Raw genomic sequence first — 20991 nt, forward strand, 5'->3', positions numbered from 1 at the left:
TGGTGTTTGTTCATTGCATCCTAAGAGCTGGACTGATAAGTGGTCTTCATTATCATCAGATGTGAAAATTTGAACAATTCTCCATATAACAGTTTATTTCTCATGTCCCATATGAGAATGAAAGCTTTCATAACCACACATACCAATTTCCCCAGGCACTGCCAGACAAAACCAACATAGCTATTATATGAAAGTGCATCTATTTTCCCAATTTATTAGAAGCCTTCCTGTTGCTTGAAGGCCTCTCAGTGCAAGTGCAAAATACAGTCTATTTCAGTCAGACATCCTAGGATAACTGATAGGGGTTCCGTATGGTACATGCTACACCCGAAAGACTTGCCAGTTGGGGCAAGACTAAACACTCTGTAATGTGGTATCAGATGTGTTGAATCGAAACAGGGAACAATTCATACATTTAGTGGGGAAAATGAAAGCACATTTGTGATGGCTTGTGCAATGGACAAATGGGAAAAAAAACAACACATAGAAACCTCTCAGTAAAGCCCATTATTGTCAGGAAAGTATGTGTTTTTCTCAAGTTGCTCATCTGTGAGATTTTTCAAGATGCTAAGTGACGTTGTAAGTTTAGACTACATTTTTAAGAGAGTCCGGGCCACTTCTGAGAGCTCGTGGGCATAGAGTTTGGATTCAACTTGTAGTTCCCAAGCGCTTAGTACAGTGCTCTGCACACAGTAAGTGCTCAATAAATATGATTGAATGAATGAATTGACCATGTTAAATAAAAAGGAATAGAATCTTAGAACTGCTATTAAATTGTACATGCCCTGGCTTAGGTTTTATACCGATTTCCCCAGTTAGTAAACTTTCCCAACCACTCTGGTCACTGGAGGCTTTGAGCGACTTCTTGCCCAGCTCAGTGCAAGCAAGGAGTCATTTGAGGCCCCGAGTTAGGAGAGTTCCTCAACTCCAACCCACTCCTCCTCTACCTCTACATGATCGAAGCAGCGTGGCTCAGTGGAAAAAGCATGAGCTTTGGAGTCAGAGGTCATGGGTTCAAATCCTGGCTCTGCCACATGTCTGCTGTGTGACCTTGGGCAAGTCACTTAACATCTCTGAGCCTCAGTTACCTCATCTGTAAAATGGGGATTAAGACTGTGAGTCCTACGTGGGACAACTTGATCATCTTGTATCCCCCCAGCGCTTAGAACAGTGCTTTGCACATAGTAAGTGCTTCACAAATGCCATCATTATTATTATTACATTGTTGAAGCACTCATGCGAACCTGTATATTAGAGTGCACGCTGACATACACACTTCAGTGCTAATTTTTCTCAGGGCCGTTATCAGAACACTGGCAATCCTACTAGTCAAAGTCAAAATATGTGTAGAATTCTTATAACTTGCAGTGACTTACTACCTCTGTCCTATCTACTTGATGGACTCTCCCATCAGATGACGAACAAGCCTCCGACTTACCACTTCTGGTACGTTCATCGGGAACACTTCAGAACTGAAAGCCTGATTACCACGATGGTGGTTCGCGTTGCCTCATCTGTACACTGACGGTCGTATTCCTACCGGAGCTTGGAGGCAAGTCCGGATCTACCTTCTTTAGACAGTGTTTCTGTTAAACCTGGGCAATAAATCAGAACAGAAGCCCTAATCCTTTAACTGCATAGCTAATAACAATAACAAGAAGAATGGTATTTGTTAAGCACTTACCGGATAAAGCAATGGGGTGGGTACAAGTAAATCAGGTTGGACACAGGCGTTGTCCCACGTGGGGCTCACAATCTCAATCGTCATTTTACGGAAGAGTTAGGCGAGGCACAGAGAAGCGAAGTGACTTCCCCAGGGTCACACAGCAGACGTGGAGGAGCTGGAATTAGAACCCACTACCTTCTGATTTCCAGGCCAGTGCTCTTTCCACTACGCCATGCTGCTTCTCTAAGCAAGTGAGTTTACTATTCTGGAAGTGACTTTTAGACTGTGAGCCCAATGTTGGGTAGGGACTGTCTCTACATGTTGCCAATTTGTACTTCCCAAGCGCTTAGTACAGTGCTCTGCACATAGTAAGCGCTCAATAAATACGATTGATGATGATGACTTCGGGAGTCTTAAATACAAATACCATATTCTAAAGGTCCAGCTTGCAGAGTTGAAACATCAGACCATAGCCTCACACTGTTTCATTTTTTTAAATGGGCACAAAGTAAACTTGTCCACCATCTTCCTTTTACGGGCCAAAGAAAAACTTTAAGCTACAAACGCAACGTTTCAACCATTTCCTTTTCTTTATTTAACACGCTATAATATTTTAACTCCACATATTAAATTATGGGAAATGAGAATCTGGGAGAATTATTTGGAGCCCATTTGTAAGCCACAGAAGGGTACGTCTGCAGTAGAAATTATGACAGGACAAAACTTGAAGGTCAGCCATTATACTGTTAACCTAACTGGGGAAGAAAGGGCTACTGGCATGTATGGTCTGAGGGCCCTGAACTCCAGGGGAAGAGCTTTTTCACTGCTAGGAGATCCCTTCAACGAAGGCTCATCCAGCAAACCTTATTCTGGGGGGGCTGCCCAATTCTTGGCTTTATTGAGTAGAAGAGTAAATATCGAAGCAGGGATGAAGTGTTAAAGTAATGATGATGAAAGGAGAATTGAGGCCCTGTTCTCTGACTCTGACACATCCCCTTCGATAGGTACTTTACATGTATGCGTAGTGATTGATTTTAAATTGGTCAGCCACCTTGGCTTCACGTCAAATGACACTAGTAAGTAGTTGCTATTGCAGGAATTGATTGTCTTCCATTATGTTTTAATGTCCTCCTAATTTCAAGCTGGAAGAACGTAATACATCTTCTCTGATGCTTTTGACGTGCAAGATACCTGCTATTCACATAAAACAAAGTGTCATCCTATTCATCAGCTAGGCAGCCGAAATAGGGCTTCATTTTACGTTTTTTTTTTCACAATAGAAAGTTGAAACTGATCACATACAATTACGAGAACCGTACAGTTCTTGTGTCATTTTACCCAACACATAACACTGTATATTTAAAGTCTGGTAACAAATTCGTCGATAGTTGTTTCTTCTAAGAACTGAATGCAAGAAGCTGCAGTTTCCTCGATGGATCTTGACCAGCCGCCAAGATTTCCAGCAAAATAAGGTAGGATACTAGAGGAGACTTGGTTAAAGTAAGATACCTGTTTTCACAAACAAAAATACAAGTTTTTATTTGCAAGCTTATGAAACAGAACTTTTTTTTTCTTAGACCTCTTTCTTCAAATTGTTTTTAACACTGGAGGGAAAATAAATGGCCTAATCAAGGATGAGGGAAACATTCTCCCATTTCATCGGTTTCATCACTTTAGTAGCTTTGATCCCAATTAAATTGGGGGGGCAGGGGAGAGATTCATCAAGATCAGGTCAACATTATCTGATCATCCACAAACTTCGGGCAAGTCACTTCTCTGTGGCTCAGTTACCTCATCTGTAAAATGGGGATTAATAATAATAATAATAATAATAATATTGGCATTCATTAAACACTATGTGCCAAGCACTGTTCTAAACACTGATTAAGACTGTGAGACCCAAGTGGGACAACCTGTTATCCTGGTATCTACCTCAGTGCTTAGAACAGGGCTTGGCACATAGTAAGCACTTAACAAATACCATTATTAGTATTATTAATAATAATAATATAGGCCTAAACTCTACTTACTGCAAACTGTCTGGGTATTTCAGGAAGTCTGAGACTGAGCTCATTCTATACTGTGAGCTCATTGTGGGCAGAAACGTGTCTGTTGATATATTGTACTCTCCCACGTGCTTAGTACAGTGTTTGCACACAGTAAGCGTTCAATAAATATGACAATGAAGGAATGAATGGAGTGAGGCTAGAAATTCATGAAGGGATGGAGGAGCAGGGTAGGAGTGCACAAAATTAGTCTAAAGCCCCCAACTTCTCATATTCCCTCCAGTTTTTCAAGCTCTTTTTAAGACCCGAGTAAGTGGGTTATAAATCTCCTCTTTGCTTCATTATTTAAAGCAATCTTTTGGAAACTGGTTGGCCCCCAAATTTAATAACAATAATAATAATAATAATAATGTCATTTGTTTAGCACTTACAATGTGCAAAGCACTGTTCTAAACGCTGGGGAGGATCCACGGTGATCAGGTTGTCCCCCGTGGGGCTCACAATCTTAATCCCCATTTTACAGATGAGGTAACTGAGGCAGAGAGAAGTGAAGTGACTTGCCCAAAGTCACACAGCTGACAATTGGGGGAGCCAGAATTTGAACCCATGACCTCTGACTCCCAAGCCTTTGCTCTTTCACTGAGCCACACTCCTTACATTGTATTATGAGCAAAACAGCATGAAAACAAACACTCCTTCCCATAGTTAAGTCAGGGGACCCCAACTAGTCAGGCCTCTAACAGACAGGGACGCCTGCAAATCCCATCTCCATCCTGGAATCCCAAGCCATGCCTGGAGTCCCCCGGGGGGCTGGGCATACTGAATCTATTTCTCACATTTCCCCTAGCTGTAATTTATTTAAATATCTGTCTTCCCCTTTGGACTGTAGCTCCTTGTGGGTGGGATTGTATACTAAGCAGTCTCCCAAGTGCTTAGTAAAGTGCTTTGCACACAGTAAGCACTTATTAAATACCAATGATAGATTCAGAATTCTGCTGGGAAATGGGTGAGGTCAGACACATTGATGGGGAGCACTTTTCTTGACTATGATTACTTAACAGCAACAAGGTTTGATTTCTAGACTGTGAGCCCGCTGTTGGGTAGGGACCGTCTCTATATGTTGCCAACTTGTCCTTTCCAATCGCTTAGTACAGTGCTCTGCTCACAGTAAGCGCTCAATAAATAATGAATGAATGAATGAATGGTCCTGCACCAAGCCCTCTGCTCTTGGGCAGAGAGGGAGGCCGGATCAGATGCAAGCCCTACTATCCGGAGGCTCCAGAGATACCTCGCCCTTATCATCCTTCTGGTCCCACTCTTGGGAAAGGTTTGCTTAACAATCACATTATTCATGACTTATTAATAATAAAAATAATAATAACTGTGGTATTTGTTGAGTGCTTACTAAGTGCTGGGGTGGATGCAAACAAACGGGTTGGACACAATCTCTGGCCCACATGGGGCTCGTAGTCCCAATCACCATTTTACAGATGAGGTAACTGAGGCACAGAGAAGTGAAGAGATTTGCCCTAGTTTCCTCCGAAGACAAGTGGCAGAGCCGGGAGTAGAACCCGTGACCTTCGGACTCCCAAGTCTGTGCTCTATCCACTATGCCATGCTGCTTAATATCAGTTAAGTGGGGTGGTTGTCACACGTTTGATTTTAGACCATGCGTTTTCCTGCTGAAGCAGAGGCGGTCACCTAGGCCACTATTGTGACCACTGCACTTCAAGCTGTGATGAAGTGAAGTGTATGTGATGGGTATGTGTGATGTACACACCTAGACCAGTTACTAGGATTTTCTTGGGAGACATTCTACAGGGTATGAAATAGAAGACTTATAAAGTTGATTTGCATTTATTAACATTTATCTATCTTGGTACCTTCTGTTTTTTCCCGCTGTGGTCAGTCTCCCCTACATTACACTGTGACCCTCTGCAAGCCACAAATGGTGTCTGAATTAAAAATGTCCTTGTATTCTTCACAGTGCTTAGTACAATACATCATCCATCCCCATGAAGTGTATATGATGTGAAGTGTGGTGAGCTGTGAGAAGCTTCAAGCTTCTCCCCCTTTTAGACTGTGAGCCCACTGTTGGGTAGGGACTGTCTCTATATGTTGCCAACTTGTACTTCCCAACCGCTTAGTACAGTGCTCTGCACAGAGTAAGCACTCAATAAATACGATTGATGATGATGATGATGATGATGAGCCCGAGCCTCTGTTCCTCTAGCCAAAGTACCCTACTACTTTTTTGTTTTCACTTTGCACATCAGTCTTTGTCTTATTTGTTTAAATGATTTTATTATTCCATCTATCCTGAAGTGTTTGTTGTCAGCCCCCACTCCCCCTTTATGTTCTTAGATTGTGAGCCCCTCGAGGGCCAGGAATTGTGTCTCTAATTCCCACCCATGTACTCTTTCCCAGTGCTTAGTATTGTGCTCTGCACACTTAAGAAAGACTACTATTATCACCACAACTACTGAGGGTAAAAACTCCAGGTGAGAAGTATAGTTTGTAATAAGAAGATTTCCTCAGCATCTGATAGTAATACTTTCTCAAATACTCATATATTTGGAAAATATCTGTATGAATTTAGTCCTAAGCCCGACTGATCATATTTCCCTGCAAGCTTCTGAACTTCAAGGTGTCATCAGTAAAACCGCCACTTCCTTCAATAACCAGCCTCAATCCCCGCACAAGAGATGGCATCTTAATAAAGCGTGGATAGTCTCACCATATTGATAAAAACTTTTTCAGCTATCACCTATTCTTTTGTCTTGTTCTCTCCCACGTGGTTAATACTGCTTACGTTCTTACTTAGAAATCCATCCTTTACTACTGTACTGTGGCATAAATGAAGCTATATTTCTCTACAAGCAGTACTAATGGCAGAGTAAACCATCTCAAATCGTATCGAGCTTACCTTGCATGAGCTATTGCCCAAAGCTTCTACCAAGAATCCTGCACATGGTATTTCACTTCTGATGTACTGGTGAGAAGGTGGGGCTGAAGCTAGGATAACTGATCTCACTGCTACCAGGTAACTGTCACTGAGTAAAAACAAACAGGATTCATAAAGTCCTCCCCAACAAGTTCACCATTATGTCTGCCCCCCAAAAAAAATTGGATGAGAAAACAAACGTATTACATCAGCTCAGTTTGACAGAGAAAACCAGAGACAACATCAGGACCCAAACCCTAGACCAGTTACTAGGATTTTCTTGGGAGACATTCTACAGGGTATGAAATAGAAGACTTATAAAGTTGATTTGCATTTATTAACATTTATCTATCTTGGTACCTTCTGTTTTTTCCCACTGTGGTCAGTCTCCCCTACATTACACTGTGACCCTCTGCAAGCCACAAGTGGTGTCTGAATTAAAAATGTCCTTGTATTCTTTGCAGTGCTTAGTACATCACCAATTATAAGTGCTCACTAAATGATGTTACTGATCACTGTTCTCTCCTGAAGCAGTTCTCAATTAAAAATTTTGTTATGACTTCCAGAAACCTAAGCCTGGCTGCTAATGGCCCCTGGAACAGAAACTGACTAGGGAAAAGAGAAGAACAATGGGAAATTCACGGGACTTTGATGAAATTCTTTCCTTTCTCTAAACTTCTAAATTACTCTGGGCAGGGATGGCTTTTGTCCAAGGCTCTAGAGGTCTAAAATTTTCTGTCTCCTTCCTCGTGACTAACAAGCCCTCTCAATTGTCCACTCCAAGCTTCACACTCTCTACTATGCTCCTCCCTGGGTCAGAGTTACCCTTCTTCCCTTTACCCACTGGGCCTCTTCCCCTTTACTGCAGTTCACACTGGCCCAGCAGGTAGTCAGTTTTTGGCAGGGGAAATGGAGGCCAGGCTGAAAGAGCATTTTTCCCTTTAATCAGCCCTGTAATTTGCTACATTGTGGGAACGGTCAAACCAAATTCCGAATATGTCCTCTAATGGGAGGAGAAACTCTTGCTCCTCTACTACAGTACTTCCTTCTCCCAGGGTTGTCCCAGAACAGTGCCAAAGCTAGAGTGATACACTTTTTCTTGGGAAAAGGTGCCCAGGCCCACAGGCTCCCGAGAAACCAGTGAATAATAATAATAATAATAATAATAATAATGGCATTTATTAAGCACTTACTATGTGCAAAGCACTGTTCTAAGCGCCGGGGAGGTTACAAGGTGATCAGGTTGTCCCACGGGGGGCTCATAATCTTCCTCCCCATTTTACAGATGAGGTAACTGAGGCACAGAGAAGTGAAGTGACTTGCCCAAAGTTACACAGCTGACAATTGGCAGAGCTGGAATTTGAACCCATGACCTTTGACTCCAAAGCCCATGCATTTTCCTTCCTGACATGACACAGCATTCCCTTGGACGTTGACTTCATGGCCTAGTGGATAGATAACAGGCCTGGGAGTAACAAGGTCATGGGCTCTAATCCCGGCTCTGCCGGTTGTCTGCTGTGTGGCTTTGGGCAAGTTACTTTACTGCTCTGGTCCTCAGTTAACTCATCGGTAAAGTGAAGATAGAGACTGTGAGCCCCATGTGGGACAGGGACTTAGTAGAGAAGCAGCGTGGCTCAGTGGAAAGAGCCCAGGCTTGGGAGTCAGAGGTCATGGTTCTAATCCCGTTCTGCCACTTGTCAGATTTGTGACTTTGGGCAAGTCAACTTCTCTGTGTCTCAGTTACGTCATCTGTAAAATGGGGATTAAGACTGAGAGCCCCATGTGAGACAACCTGATCACCTTGTATTCCCCCCTCAATGCTTAGAACAGTGCTTTGCACATAGTAAGCACTTAACAAATACCATTATTATTATTACATTGCTTGACACATAATAAGCGCTTAACAAATATCACAGTTATTATTCACCCGGAGGCCTCCTAAGAACGGTTCCAAGCCCCCAGTACTCTGGTACTTCAAATACTCACCTGTCTTCACTAGGCTTTCTGAGTGACACGAGTACCACCAAATCTTTAGGCTTATCACCATGTGATGAAGGACATGTGATGTAATATATTGTGTCATCTTCACTCACCCTACTTATGATCTCACAAGACCTGCCAATTCAAAGGACACGAGAAGCAGAAATTGACTCTGAGGCTGAGTCTACACTGCAAAGCAAAGCAGGGCAGGGTAAAAATCCTATGAATTTTCCTCCAATTTAGACTGTAAGCCTCATGAGGGACAGGGACTCTGTTCGACCTGATACATCATCATCATCATCAATTGTATTTATTGAGCGCTTACTATGTGCAGAGCACTGTACTAAGCGCTTGGGAAGTACAAATTGGCAACATATAGAGACAGTCCCTACCCAACAGTGGGCTCACAGTCTAAAAGGGGGAGACAGAGAACAAAACCAAACATACTAACAAAATAACATAAATAGAATAGATATGTACAAATAAAATAAATAAATAAATAGAGTAATAAATATATACAAACATATATACATATATACAGGACATATATACATACATATATCTATCTATCTATCTATATATATACACATACACATATACATATATACACCTGTACCTACCCCAGTGCTTGACGCATAGTAAGCGCTTAACAGATGCCATAGTCACAAACCTTCTCTGCATCAGCCTGCCCTCCTTCTCCAACCAAGCTGATCTTGTTATGGGCAAGGAACGTGTCTGCTAATTCCGTTGTATTGTACTCTCCCTAGCACTTAGTACAGTGCTCTGCACAAAGTAAGTGCTCAATAAATACCACTGATTGAGTGATCTTCCACAACTTACCCGGCTTCGTTTTTCATCCAGCCGAGAGAATGGATTTTGTGGGGCTGGGGGAGGGTCAGGGTGAGCGCTGGACAAATGAATGGGTGGGAGAAAGCCTGTGGACTGGCCGAGTTGAAAGCATGAAGGGGAAGAAGAAAGAAGAACAGTTTTGACTACAGAGGAGTTCACCTTTGACCTCCAGAGGTTAAGGGGATGCCCCGGGACTGAAGTTCTGGAGAACTATAGTGGGTCAGCTCAGCCGTGGGAAATTCCTGCCATTCGCCACACTTCCAGGCCGAGATTAGGAGAGCGCTTTTGCCATCATTCCTAAGCCTCCCAGCTCCAAAAGGATCATGGCCGTACAGATCCAGTTAACTGGCCTCAATGGCCATTATCCTAATTGCCCATGGGGTTCTCCCAAGCCAGTTGTCTGGAAATGGAGAAACAAGAACCTCGGATATGTTCTTCTATAGGCCACGTTTCCTTGGAAAGATTCCACACACTCTGGGTAAGTTAACCGTGCTTAGCACATTCCCTGTCCCTCGGTGCCCAATTACAATGACATGAACCATGATGTATTATTTTGGCATTCATGCAAATGTATTACAGAACCCCAGAGAAACCTCACTTTAATTCCATTTAATCATCCATTATCAGGTGCTAATTACAGTGATTTTTAGCTTTTAAAAGACGAAGCCATAACTCAATTAGATTAGGAAATAAATGATAATGTTTAACATAACAATAATAATGTTCTTGTTAACTAAACAGGAAGCAAGCATTAGTCTCACCCTTGAATCCAGGCATTTGGGGAGGCCTACGTTGCTCTAGAGGGAGGGGAGAGTGTCAGGTTCACGGTTCTGGGGCTCGCTCGGTCTAACCCATCTCCCATAGGCCCAACTGGTGTACTTGGAACCCTGATGGCAGTAGAGTATGGCACTGGATGCCTCAGGGAGGGGAAGGGAAAGGGACAGATGTAGTGGGGTTGTAGACTGTGGTAAATAACAGACCCAGGAGTGCAGCAGGGGAGGACAATGAGGGAATTGGAGTGATGGGAGCTCCAATACAAGCCACCCCACTCGCTTTGCTCCTCTAATGCTCACCTCACTGTACCTCGATCTTGTCTATCTCGCCGTCGCCCTTTCGCCCTCGTCCTGCCTCTGGCCTGGAACGCCCTCCATCCTCAAACCCGCCAGACAATTACTCTCCCCTCCCTTCAAAGCCTTACTAAATGCACATCTCCTCCAAGAGGCCTTTCATCATCATCAATCGTATTTATTGGGCGCTTACTGTGTGCAGAGCACTGTACTAAGCACTTGGGAAGTACAAGTTGGCAACATATAGAGACAGTCCCTACCCAACAGTGGGCTCACAGTCTAAAAGGGGGAGACAGAGAACAAAACCAAACATACTAACAAAATAAAATAAATAGAATAGATATGTACAAGCAAAATAAATAAATAAATAAATAGAGTAATAAATACGTACAAATATATATATACATATATACAGGTGCTGTGGGGAAGGGAATGAGGTAAGATGGGGGGATGGAGAAGGGGACGAGGGGGAGAGAAAGGAAGGGGCTCAGTCTGGGAAGGCCTCCTGGAGGAGGTGAGCTCTCAGTAGGGCCTTGAAGGGAGGAAGAGAGCTAGTCTGGCGGATGGGCAGAGGGAGGGAGGGCATTCCAGGCCCGGGGGAGGACGTGGGCCGGGGGTCGATGGCGGGACAGGCGAGAACGAGGTACGGTGAGGAGATCAGCGGCAGAGGATCGGAGGGTGCGGGCTGGGCTGTAGAAGGAGAGACTGACTTTCCTGACTAAGCCCTCCTTTCCTCTTCTCCCTCTGCGTCACCCTGACTTGCTGTCTTTATTCATCCCTCCTCCCCGCCCCTTGGCATTTATGTACATATCTGTAATTTATTTCATTCATTCATTCGTATTTATTGAGCGCTTACTGTGTGCAGAGCACTGTACTAAGCACTTGGGAAGTACAAGTTGGCAACATATAGAGATGGCCCTTACCCAACAGTGGGCTCACAGTCTAGAAGTTATTTATACTAATGTCTGCCTCCCCCGCTAGACTGTAAACTCACTGTGGGCAGGGAATGTGTCTGTAGTTATATTGTACTCTTCTGAGTGCTTAGTACAGGGCTCTGCATACAATAAGTGTTCAATAAATACGACTGACTGACTCCAAGCAGACGCGGGTGGTGGCTGGGAGGGCAAGAAAGCAGGACTTGGCTGTTCCCTTGCACAAGCCCTGGTACATACTCACCCCAGCCCCTTTTCTGTCCTTACAATTCCCCCGGGGACGGAAGCCAAGGAAAGTGGACAGGGTCAGGCAAAGACTGAGTGTAGGAGGCCGAGGAAGGAGTCTTACGAGAATGTGGAAGAAACGACGGGGCCCAAAGATAGCAGTACTGCTTTAACTCTGGGCTTTTGCAGCGATGACAGTGGGGAAGCATCCTGGGGATATGTTCGGAATGTGTACTTACAAGAAATGAGGGTCCCACTGGGGCCGTTTGGTGAAGTCGGACAAGAGGGAGAAAACTAAATTTGCTGGTTTCTCCACTTGCTTTTCTACACAGATTGACAAGACATCACTCTCCTCAAGGGTATGGATTTTTACCTGAAGGGAAAGAATATTGTAAAAAAGAAATTACAAGTCAAATGATTTATATTTTAGTTCTTCCTAAAATAAGTGAACAACAGAGGCAGTCTTCTGCCTGGTGAGACCCAGATAAGGACAGGCACTTGGGCGGATTTCCCTTCATTTAGCTCGGTGGGTAGTACACTGGGCAAGGAGTCAGTTATATAATGGGCATGGCTCAATGGAAAGAGCCCCGGCTTTGGAGTCAGAGGTCATGGGTTCAAATCCCAGCTCTGCTAACTGTCAGCTGTGTGACTTTGGGCAAATCACTTAACTTCTCTGGGCCTCAGTTACCTCATCTGAAAATGGGGATTAAAATCTGTGTGCCCCCCCACGGGACAACCTGATCACCTTATAACCTCTCCAGCGCTTAGAACAGTGCTTTGCACATAGTAAGCACTTAACAAATATTATTATTATTATAATGGTACAGGTAATGCCAAATTCCTGGGCTGGTCATCCTTGAGAGCAGGGACTGTGTCCTTTACTTCCACTGCAGATACCTAGTGTTTCCCGCGTGCCTACCCTGCGCTACATTGTACAGTCCACTAGATTTTAAGGTCCATGAGGGCAGGGACCGTGGCTATTAATTCTCTTGCATCCTTCCAAGCACAGTACAGATTCAGCAAAGAGTAGACACTCAATAAAAGCAATGGATTGGATGAATACAATAGAGATTAAAAACAAATCCATGCAATCTAATAGGGGAGTCAGACATAAATGTCTTACAAATAGGAGAAAAAGAGAATGGAAAGACAGGGGAGTAAATAAGTGCTTCAATGTATATGGCATGTAAATCAATACGGCATGTAAATCAATATGTTCATAAGTGCAATGGGGAGCTGGGATGATAGTTGGGGGGATACGACCTGGGAAGCAGAAAAATTAATCAAGGAAGGCGCCTTGGAGGAGGTGGTATAGCGTGGCTTAGTGGAAAGAGCATGGGCTTGGGAGTCAGAAGTCATGGGTTCGAAACCCGGCTCCGCTACTTGTCAGCTGTCAGCTGTGTGACCTTGGGCAAGCCACTTAACTTCTCTGTGTCTCAGTTACCTCATTTGTAAAATGGAGATTAAGACTGTGAGCCCCACGTGGGACAACCTGATCACCTTGTATCCCCCCAGCGCTTAGAACAGTGCTTCGCACAGAGTAAGCGCTTAACAAATACCATTATTATTATTATTATTATTTCAGGAAGGCTTTGACCAGGGGGAGAACTATAATGATGAATAGGTATGGTAATTGCTGAGCGCTTACTATGTACCAAGCACTGTTCTAAGTGCTGGAGTAGATAAAAGTTAACCAGGTTGGACACAGTCCCTTTCTCACACGGGGCTCCTATTCTTAATCTCCATTTTCCAAATGAGGAAACCGAGGCACAGAAAGGTTAACTGACTTACCCAAGGTCACACAGCAGACATGTGGCAGAGGCAGGATTAGAACCCAGGTCCTTCTGATGCCCAGGCCTGTGCTCTATCCACAAATCCACCCCACTTCGCTATGTACTGTTTTTCTGCACACACGGCAAGTGCTTAATAAATACGAATAAGCGAACGACCAGTTGGATCCAGGATTGGATTAACGGTGTCAGGGGCATGGAACAGAGCTGAAATGGGACCCCTCTAACATCTGGGAAAGAGTATTTGAAGAGCAAGCAGTTCGTCTCATTGCTCTATGTGACCCAGAGTCTCCTACCGGGCTCCAGATTGTGGGAAGCACAGGCTAGAGTCGTTTCTCCAGTGTAGCCCCTTGGGTTAATCCAGCCCTGGCTGGGCCTCAGTTCTCCAGGAGAAAACAGATGGCCCCTCTTCTCTACCTCTGAGCCTGTCCATCTTTGTGCTCCAGGTAAATAAAATGAGAAAAATGGAAATCCAGAGATGGAAAGAGGGAGGCCGATGATTCTGACCCAGGGAGCACTGTTCTACACCGATATCGATCCCATCCTTTCTGCCCCATCTCTCCCCACCACCCCAAACTGCATGACATTAAGTTACAAGACTTGCTGCAACTCAGGCGATTGACTGGTTAATGGATCAGCCTCTCCAAAAATTGGCCCAGGGCCCTGAATTTAATGGCAATGCCATTCCCCACACCAGGGGAGTCCATTCAAAGCAGCTTCAGTCCTGCTCTCAAGATCTATAAATTTATATTCCCAGGAAACCTATCAAACAGCATCTTTAATGACTTGATGGGCTTTCAGTCCTGTTGCCTCCTTGTGACATTAGACGAGAGCCTCCAGCACTGGGGCGGTACAATCAGCTGGGAAGGATGGCTAATCCTTAAGACACTACGATGTCCTCTCTTAGAAAAGGGGATGCCATACTTGGGAGAGCTTTGATGAGGAGTTAAAAACATCATCATCATCTCGATGATTTTGCTAATAATAACGACTAAGAAGAGGGATATCTTCCTGCTCATTTTCTCCATTTAGTTCGTCTTGCCATGAAGTTCAGAGTGTTGAATTTGCAATCTTATCATTCCCATGGCAACAAATTATGGTAAGATAAACAAATATGGGGTTATGACATCCCCACGGGAATCAGCCGATGGGGAAACTGGCTCTGAAGAAGAAAGCTTTATTTAAACATAAGTATCTTCAACCAGAGAAGGCAGAAGCTCTAAACATCCACGGGAAGAAAAGGCAATTTGCTAGCTCCTTCTTTGCCAATTTACCTGGGCACAAAGCTTACCTTCAAATCCACAGTTATGTCAAGAAGCAATAACTACACCATGGGTACTTAACACAATATTAATAGCAATATTGTGGCTTCTGAAAAACCCATCCCCATGTGAGGAGGCTCCTCCACCATAACCACTGCTAACTTCTGATAGTTTCTATCACCAGTTGAGCCACAGCAGGGGGTCGGTTCCCAGAGCTCTGCTAACTGCATTGGTGACATCTGTGCACAAATAAAGCTGGCAGTGAAGAGGGCTGGGGGGAAGATGCAGTTCCATTTAAAACATGGGGAGAGGAAAATTCTGCATCTGTCACCTCTGTCCTGGCTGAGACAACAGAAGAGAACTCCTGAAACTTTCCGGTGAAAGCTGTCCCATCCAGGAGGGACCCAGTCATTCAGTCGTATTTATTGAGTGCTTACTGTGTGCAGAGCACTGTACTAAGCGCTTGACCCAGCAAAGGTTCTGCCCTGGTCATGGCTGCTGGACACGGACATCTGCCCAGCAGGTCTTCGTAGGGCTTCTCAAAGACAGCACCTGCTTCAGAATCAATCAACCGATCAGTAGCACTTACTGAGCACCTACTGAGTGTGGTGCACAGGACTAAATAGTTGTGAGAGCACGAGAGAATTTGTTGGCATGATTCCTGCCCTCAGGGAGTTTACAATCTAGTGGGATCTAGAATGCAAAGGTTCCTAATGGGTGAGGGAATACTGAGTGGACTCCACAGGCCACTTTTCGGACCCCAAAACTTTCCTGAGTTAATCCCAGGGAGGGATCCCACCACAGACGGAAAAGCAAAGCAAAGGTTGCCCATCCGGAAAACAAATGTCAAGTGCCACATGATGAAGACTTGGACTTTTCACCCCAAAGAGTTGTTTTGGGGGCGGGGAGCCCCACTACCCCAGTACCTCCCCCCGCCCCCCCCAAATCATGACTGCACCCTGTCAGATGGAAGAGAAAAGGAATAGGAGGTAGAACAGAAGAAACTCCCCAGGCAGACAGTTCACTCTTTCACCTTAGCGCAGCGCAGACTGTCCCTTTTGTAGAAGATGCAAAGAACCATGGACACAGACACTCAGAGTGTCTGATCCACCTAATCACATGGATGGAATTTTTTCACATATTAAGGAAATGTAAGGTTTTAAGAAAATAAAAGATTGGGGTTCTCCATCCCAAAATACGCTCTTCATTTCTGGTACAAGTACAGTTATGGGCTAGTTATTTATGGTTCACACTGCAGCAGAAAATGCTCTGCATTGTCTTTTGCAGTACAAGACTTCACCAAATTTTTCTCTCTTTCGTGCCAGATGGGAGTCAATTCTTTCCAGAGCTGCACAGGAATTCTTATATCCTGGCAATGATACAGAGAGCAGTTTTTTTTTTAATTTTAAAGAAATCTCCCCTGCTTAAACCCACCCCAAAATAAGAAGCAGCATCTGCTGGAGGGAGGGAGAGAAAGGACAAAAAAACCAAAAACCCAAACCAAATGCATGCTCCTTCTGTCACCCTGCCTGAAGCCCTGGCCAATTTCCAGGGAGCTGTGCTTCTCTGAAAAAAGGGTTATGAGGAGAACAGAGAAAACAGAGGGAGAGGGTGAGAAAAAAGGGTTGGGGGGAAAGGGGAAGGGAGAGGGGGAAAGAAAGAAAAAAGAGGGAGGGGGAGGGAGAGAGAGTGTAAAGATATTGAAGAAAAAGTAAGATAATTTGATGTTAGGATTGAACAAACTAGGTATTCCAGCTATAAAATTTGGATGTTCAAAAAATTCCTTGTTGCTTGTGGGCTCCAATTCCAAAAATGAGGAAACATCAGCCAGACCAAAATGAGGACACCCCATGGAAGTCCTAGGATTGCACTATCACCATCTTAAAAGGCTTTAATGCTTTTAACCCAGATAAAAACACCGCTTAAAAAATGAGATACCTTTTGCTGCCTCTTTTGAGGGTCAGAAGGAATTTGGAATACTGTAAATGCAATAATAGTTGCCCTCCAATTCCACAGTTACCTTTCCCACAGCACTGGTTATTTCCCAACCACTTTTGGCTGCCAGGTCTTTCAAAGATTCCACGTTGGAAAGGCTCAGGGTCACCTGGAATATAATTATTTGAAAATAGTTTCATAGATATTAAGGCGGGAGCACAGGGAATTTATACACTCAAATAATCAATCAGTGGTGTTTACTGAATGCTTACTAAGCACTTGGGGGAGAACAATAAAGGAGAGTTGGTAGAGGTGTTCCCTGCCCACAGGTGCTTCACAGTTCAGAAAGGGCAGGCAGACAAAATGAATTACAGATATGTACATCAGTGGGGCTGGGGGTGGTGAGGTATTGGGGCCGAAGGGGTACGATTCCAAGTGCAAAGGCAATGAAAGAGGGAGAATAAATAGGAGAAATGAGGCCCTACTCAAGGAAGGCATCTTGGAGGATACGTGATTTAGTAGCGCTTAGTTTTGCTCAGGAAGTCAATCATCAATGGCATTTACTGAGCACCTACTGCATTCAGAGATTTAAGTGTTTGAGAGAGTACAGTAGGGTTAGCAGACATGAAATCTGCTCTTAGGCACTTATAAACCATCAGGGATGTGTTAATTGTTAAACCCAGCCATTTAGGATCCACTGGAGCTGGAGTTTGACCTTGCCATGATGACTGGATGATCCTTAAGAACAGGGTACCCGTAATATTCATTCAATCGCATTTATTAAGTGCTTACTGTGTGCAGAGCACTGTATGAAGCACTTGGGAAGTACAAGTCGGCAACATATAGAGACAGTCCCTACCCAACAACGGGAATATCCAGTTTTAGGAGACTACCCTTGCATTGTAGAACTAGCCTAAAATAGTCCAAGATACCAGGATTTGTCTTCGAACACAGACATTACTCTGATCATATCTGCAGTCCAAATTAGTGTTTCTGGGACTTGGACTCTGAGAATAGATGCCTGGACCCAGACAAAGCTCTGAGGGATAAATGTCCAGTACAGTTCCATATTTCTACCTGGCCTAGGCATCAGAAGTACCAGAGGTGCAGTCATGTGGCAGTGGACACCAAAAAGCTGCACTTTGGGGAGCTGAGTCCAGGGTGGGTGGTGAAGTTTCGGAAGTCAAAAGTCTCCAAAGACCACCCTCGCTCACCTCCACACTGCCCCAACTCTGCCTCACTGGAAGTGAGGTCTCAGTTTTGGCTCTCATATTTATGGCCAAGAGGCAAGAAAAAAGTTGTTGCCAATACCATATTTACTTGCCTAACTGCCCCACTATTTTGCATATTTTTTGCAATCTAAAAACAAGGTGAGGGCTATTATGCGAGGAGTTAAGTCTGGGAATAAGGGGATCAGGAAAAAGAAAGAGGACAGAAAAGGAGTAAGTTATGGGGAGGGAAGGTGTCTGCTAATTTTGTTGTATTGGGGGAAGTGCTTAGTACAGTGCTCTGCATATAGTAAGGGCCCTATAAATAGTACTGATTGATTGAGGGGAGAAGGAAGAGAAATGTTAGAGGACACTTGAGACAATATCTAATATAACATCTAACATCTAATACCTCGATTGTATTATCCCAAGTGCTGCTTACAATGGGCCCTCAATGAATTATGAATCTCTTGCCTCTTCCTACACCAGAGTTTGCACATCTCAGTGAAATACTCCCCTTGATGTTCCTGTATCTGTAGCTTTGTTCTGACCTTTCCCTTCTAGCTACCCCATCATGCACAGATAAAGAAGAAACTCCCAGGCCCAAGCCTTTGTCTGGCTTTCGTGCAATCTGACCCTTTTCCTCTTCCTGACCAGTGCATGCCACTATCCCTGCTTACTAAAATAATCATTTACTACCTCCTCAATAATTGGGTGGGGGAAATTCTGCAGTGGAGGCACTTATGTGAGTAGATATGGTATATCATTTCTAAGCCATAAACTTTGATACCCTAACATTCACTAAATGTTACCTGACTATCCGAGAGAGAACTTATGCAGCTTCCTAAGTGTCTAACAACTTCCGAGAAGGGTACACTCTAGGAGAATCTGGCTCAGAAAGCCAATGGACGCATAGCACATCACTGAAAAGAAACTGACTAAATTTATATCAGTGAAAAAATGATCTCCAAACGTGTCGTTGAGAGGTCAGGTAGTGAGCAAATTAATTGTCCGTGACAGGTAAATGGTTGAAGTGGTCGGCGTCCAATAGGCTGCTGCTCCAGCTTCCTGGCCATCGGTCGGAAAAGCAGGAGTCTGACGATGCCAAACTCCCGCTGCCAACATGGCACCCCTTCCGCCAGTCAACCCTGCGTTCCTCACCCCTGTTCTCCCTCCTACAGTGGCTGCTGCTTTCCTGCCTGCTTCGGTCTGCAATTTGGCAACTGGAGGCTTGATGAAATAAATCACCGAAACAGGAGACTGTCAAAAAGCAGTTGAGGTTTTTGCTTATCGCCACAGCACTGACGGTGCCGCTGTTACCTGGTTATTGGCATTCCAGTGATCGCAGAGGGGACTGTCTTCTTTATGAGAGGTGACATATTTCCTGAAATGAAATCAAGAACAACGGGAGGGTGATAACACGAACTGATGTTTAGAAGAAGCAGCATGGCCTAGTGGATAAAACATGGGTCTGGAGTCAGAAGGACCTGGGTTCTAATGCCAGGTTGGTCACTTGTCTGCTGGGAGACCCTGGGCAAGTCACTTGACATCATTTTAGACTGTGAGCCCACTGTTGGGTAGGGACTGTCTCTATATGTTGCCAGCTTGTACTTCCCAAGCGCTTAGTACAGTGCTCTGCACACAGTAAGCGCTCAATACGATTGATTGATTGATTATGCCTAAGTTCCTTTTTCTGTAAAATGGGGATTAAGACCGTGACCCCCATGTGGGACAGGGACTGTTTCCAACCCGATTTGCTTGTATCCACCCCGGCACTTAGTACAGTGCCTGGCACATAGTAAGTGCTTCACAAATACAATTATTATTGTTGTTATTCTTATTAATAATAATAATTGAATTGTCGCATAATCTGATCAGCATACAAAACTTACTATGCATATTAATATGTATATTACATATGCATAGTGAAGCAGCGTGGTTCAGTGGAAAGAGCTTGGGCTTGGGAGTCAGAGGTCATGGGTTCTAATCCCAGCTCCGCCACTTGTCAGCTGTGTGACTTTGGGCAAATCACTTAACTTCTCTGTGCCTCAGTTACCTCATCTGTAAAATGGGGATTCAGACTGTGAACCCCATGTGGGACAACCTGATTACCTTGTATCTCCTGTAGTGCTTAGAACAGTGTTTGGAACATAGTAAGCACTTAATAAATGCAATGGTATTATTATTATTATTATTATTATTATTATTATTATTATATTAGGGTTCACATGATCAGTAAAAAGCCGCTTTCATCAGATGGGAAATCAAGAAACATAATTCCCACCATACTAATATGGCTAGTTTCCAAAAATCTTGATTCTTTGCTACGTACCTGCCTAGTCGTATCCTCTTTCGAGCAACAGCTCCACGGTATCTCCTTAATTCATCCTTTTAAGGAAGGACAAAAAGGCAGCTGATGAATACCCACTATTGAACTTCTTTTATTTCTTACCCACATTTCGACTGTCTTTTAACAATCAAATGCAAACTACTATTTCTGATGGGGTCTTGATGATTTCGATTTTAGGGCTGGTTCTCAGAGTGTGCATAAGCAAGGGCCAAAATGGACTTCATTTATGGTTGGTCCTGTTTGTAGGTTAGGGATTCAGGGAGATACACCACTTGCTCCAAATCACAAGGGGAACTACTGAGAGCCCCAGGGCAGTAAAGTCCTAACCAATGACACTTTTTCATCCCACCATTTCCCCTCTTCCTCCTCTTTGCCCCTGCACCAAAAAAATAAGGTAAACAGGACTTCCAGTGGTCTTCTGTGCTGTTGAAATAGATATCTTTTCTTTATTTCACCTCCTTGCAACACCTCTTTATCCTCGCCTGAGAGGAGGATAGGCGGTCACAACCCCCATTTTAAGAAACAGGATTACAGTAGGAAAACAGAAAATGACTCTCCAGTGTCTTGGAAGAGTCAGTGCACATTCCTAAGCAATTATAACGAAAAAAAGAGTCCATTACTATTGATTATTATCCAAACAGCTTCCTGAAAGAAGGAAGTATTGAGGAAGAAGATAATGTAGAGAGGCAATTTTGAGGGTAGAAAAGAAACAACTTTCAGGTGTATAGCAGGACACCCAGAAATGAGTGTAGAGAAAGGAAAAAAGGGGCCAGAAGA

General features: G+C 44.0%; 1 protein-coding gene across 1 annotated transcript in view; it reads right to left on the reverse strand.

Moving 5' to 3' along the window:
- Window positions 1-2275: 2275 nt before the first annotated feature.
- ACOT12 (acyl-CoA thioesterase 12) overlaps window positions 2276-20991 on the reverse strand; it is a 65268-nt gene continuing 46552 nt past the window's right edge. The window contains exons 9-15 of the mRNA XM_038765564.1: window positions 20197-20252; window positions 19185-19248; window positions 16742-16825; window positions 11909-12042; window positions 8603-8731; window positions 6599-6725; window positions 2276-3175 (exon numbers count right to left, since the gene is read on the reverse strand). Of these exons, the coding sequence (XP_038621492.1) occupies window positions 3026-3175; window positions 6599-6725; window positions 8603-8731; window positions 11909-12042; window positions 16742-16825; window positions 19185-19248; window positions 20197-20252 (744 nt within the window). The 3' untranslated portion in view covers window positions 2276-3025. The remainder of the gene's footprint in view (window positions 3176-6598; window positions 6726-8602; window positions 8732-11908; window positions 12043-16741; window positions 16826-19184; window positions 19249-20196; window positions 20253-20991) is intronic.

This window comes from Tachyglossus aculeatus, chromosome 23, assembly GCF_015852505.1.
Source record: "Tachyglossus aculeatus isolate mTacAcu1 chromosome 23, mTacAcu1.pri, whole genome shotgun sequence".
Taxonomy (NCBI): domain Eukaryota; kingdom Metazoa; phylum Chordata; class Mammalia; order Monotremata; family Tachyglossidae; genus Tachyglossus; species Tachyglossus aculeatus.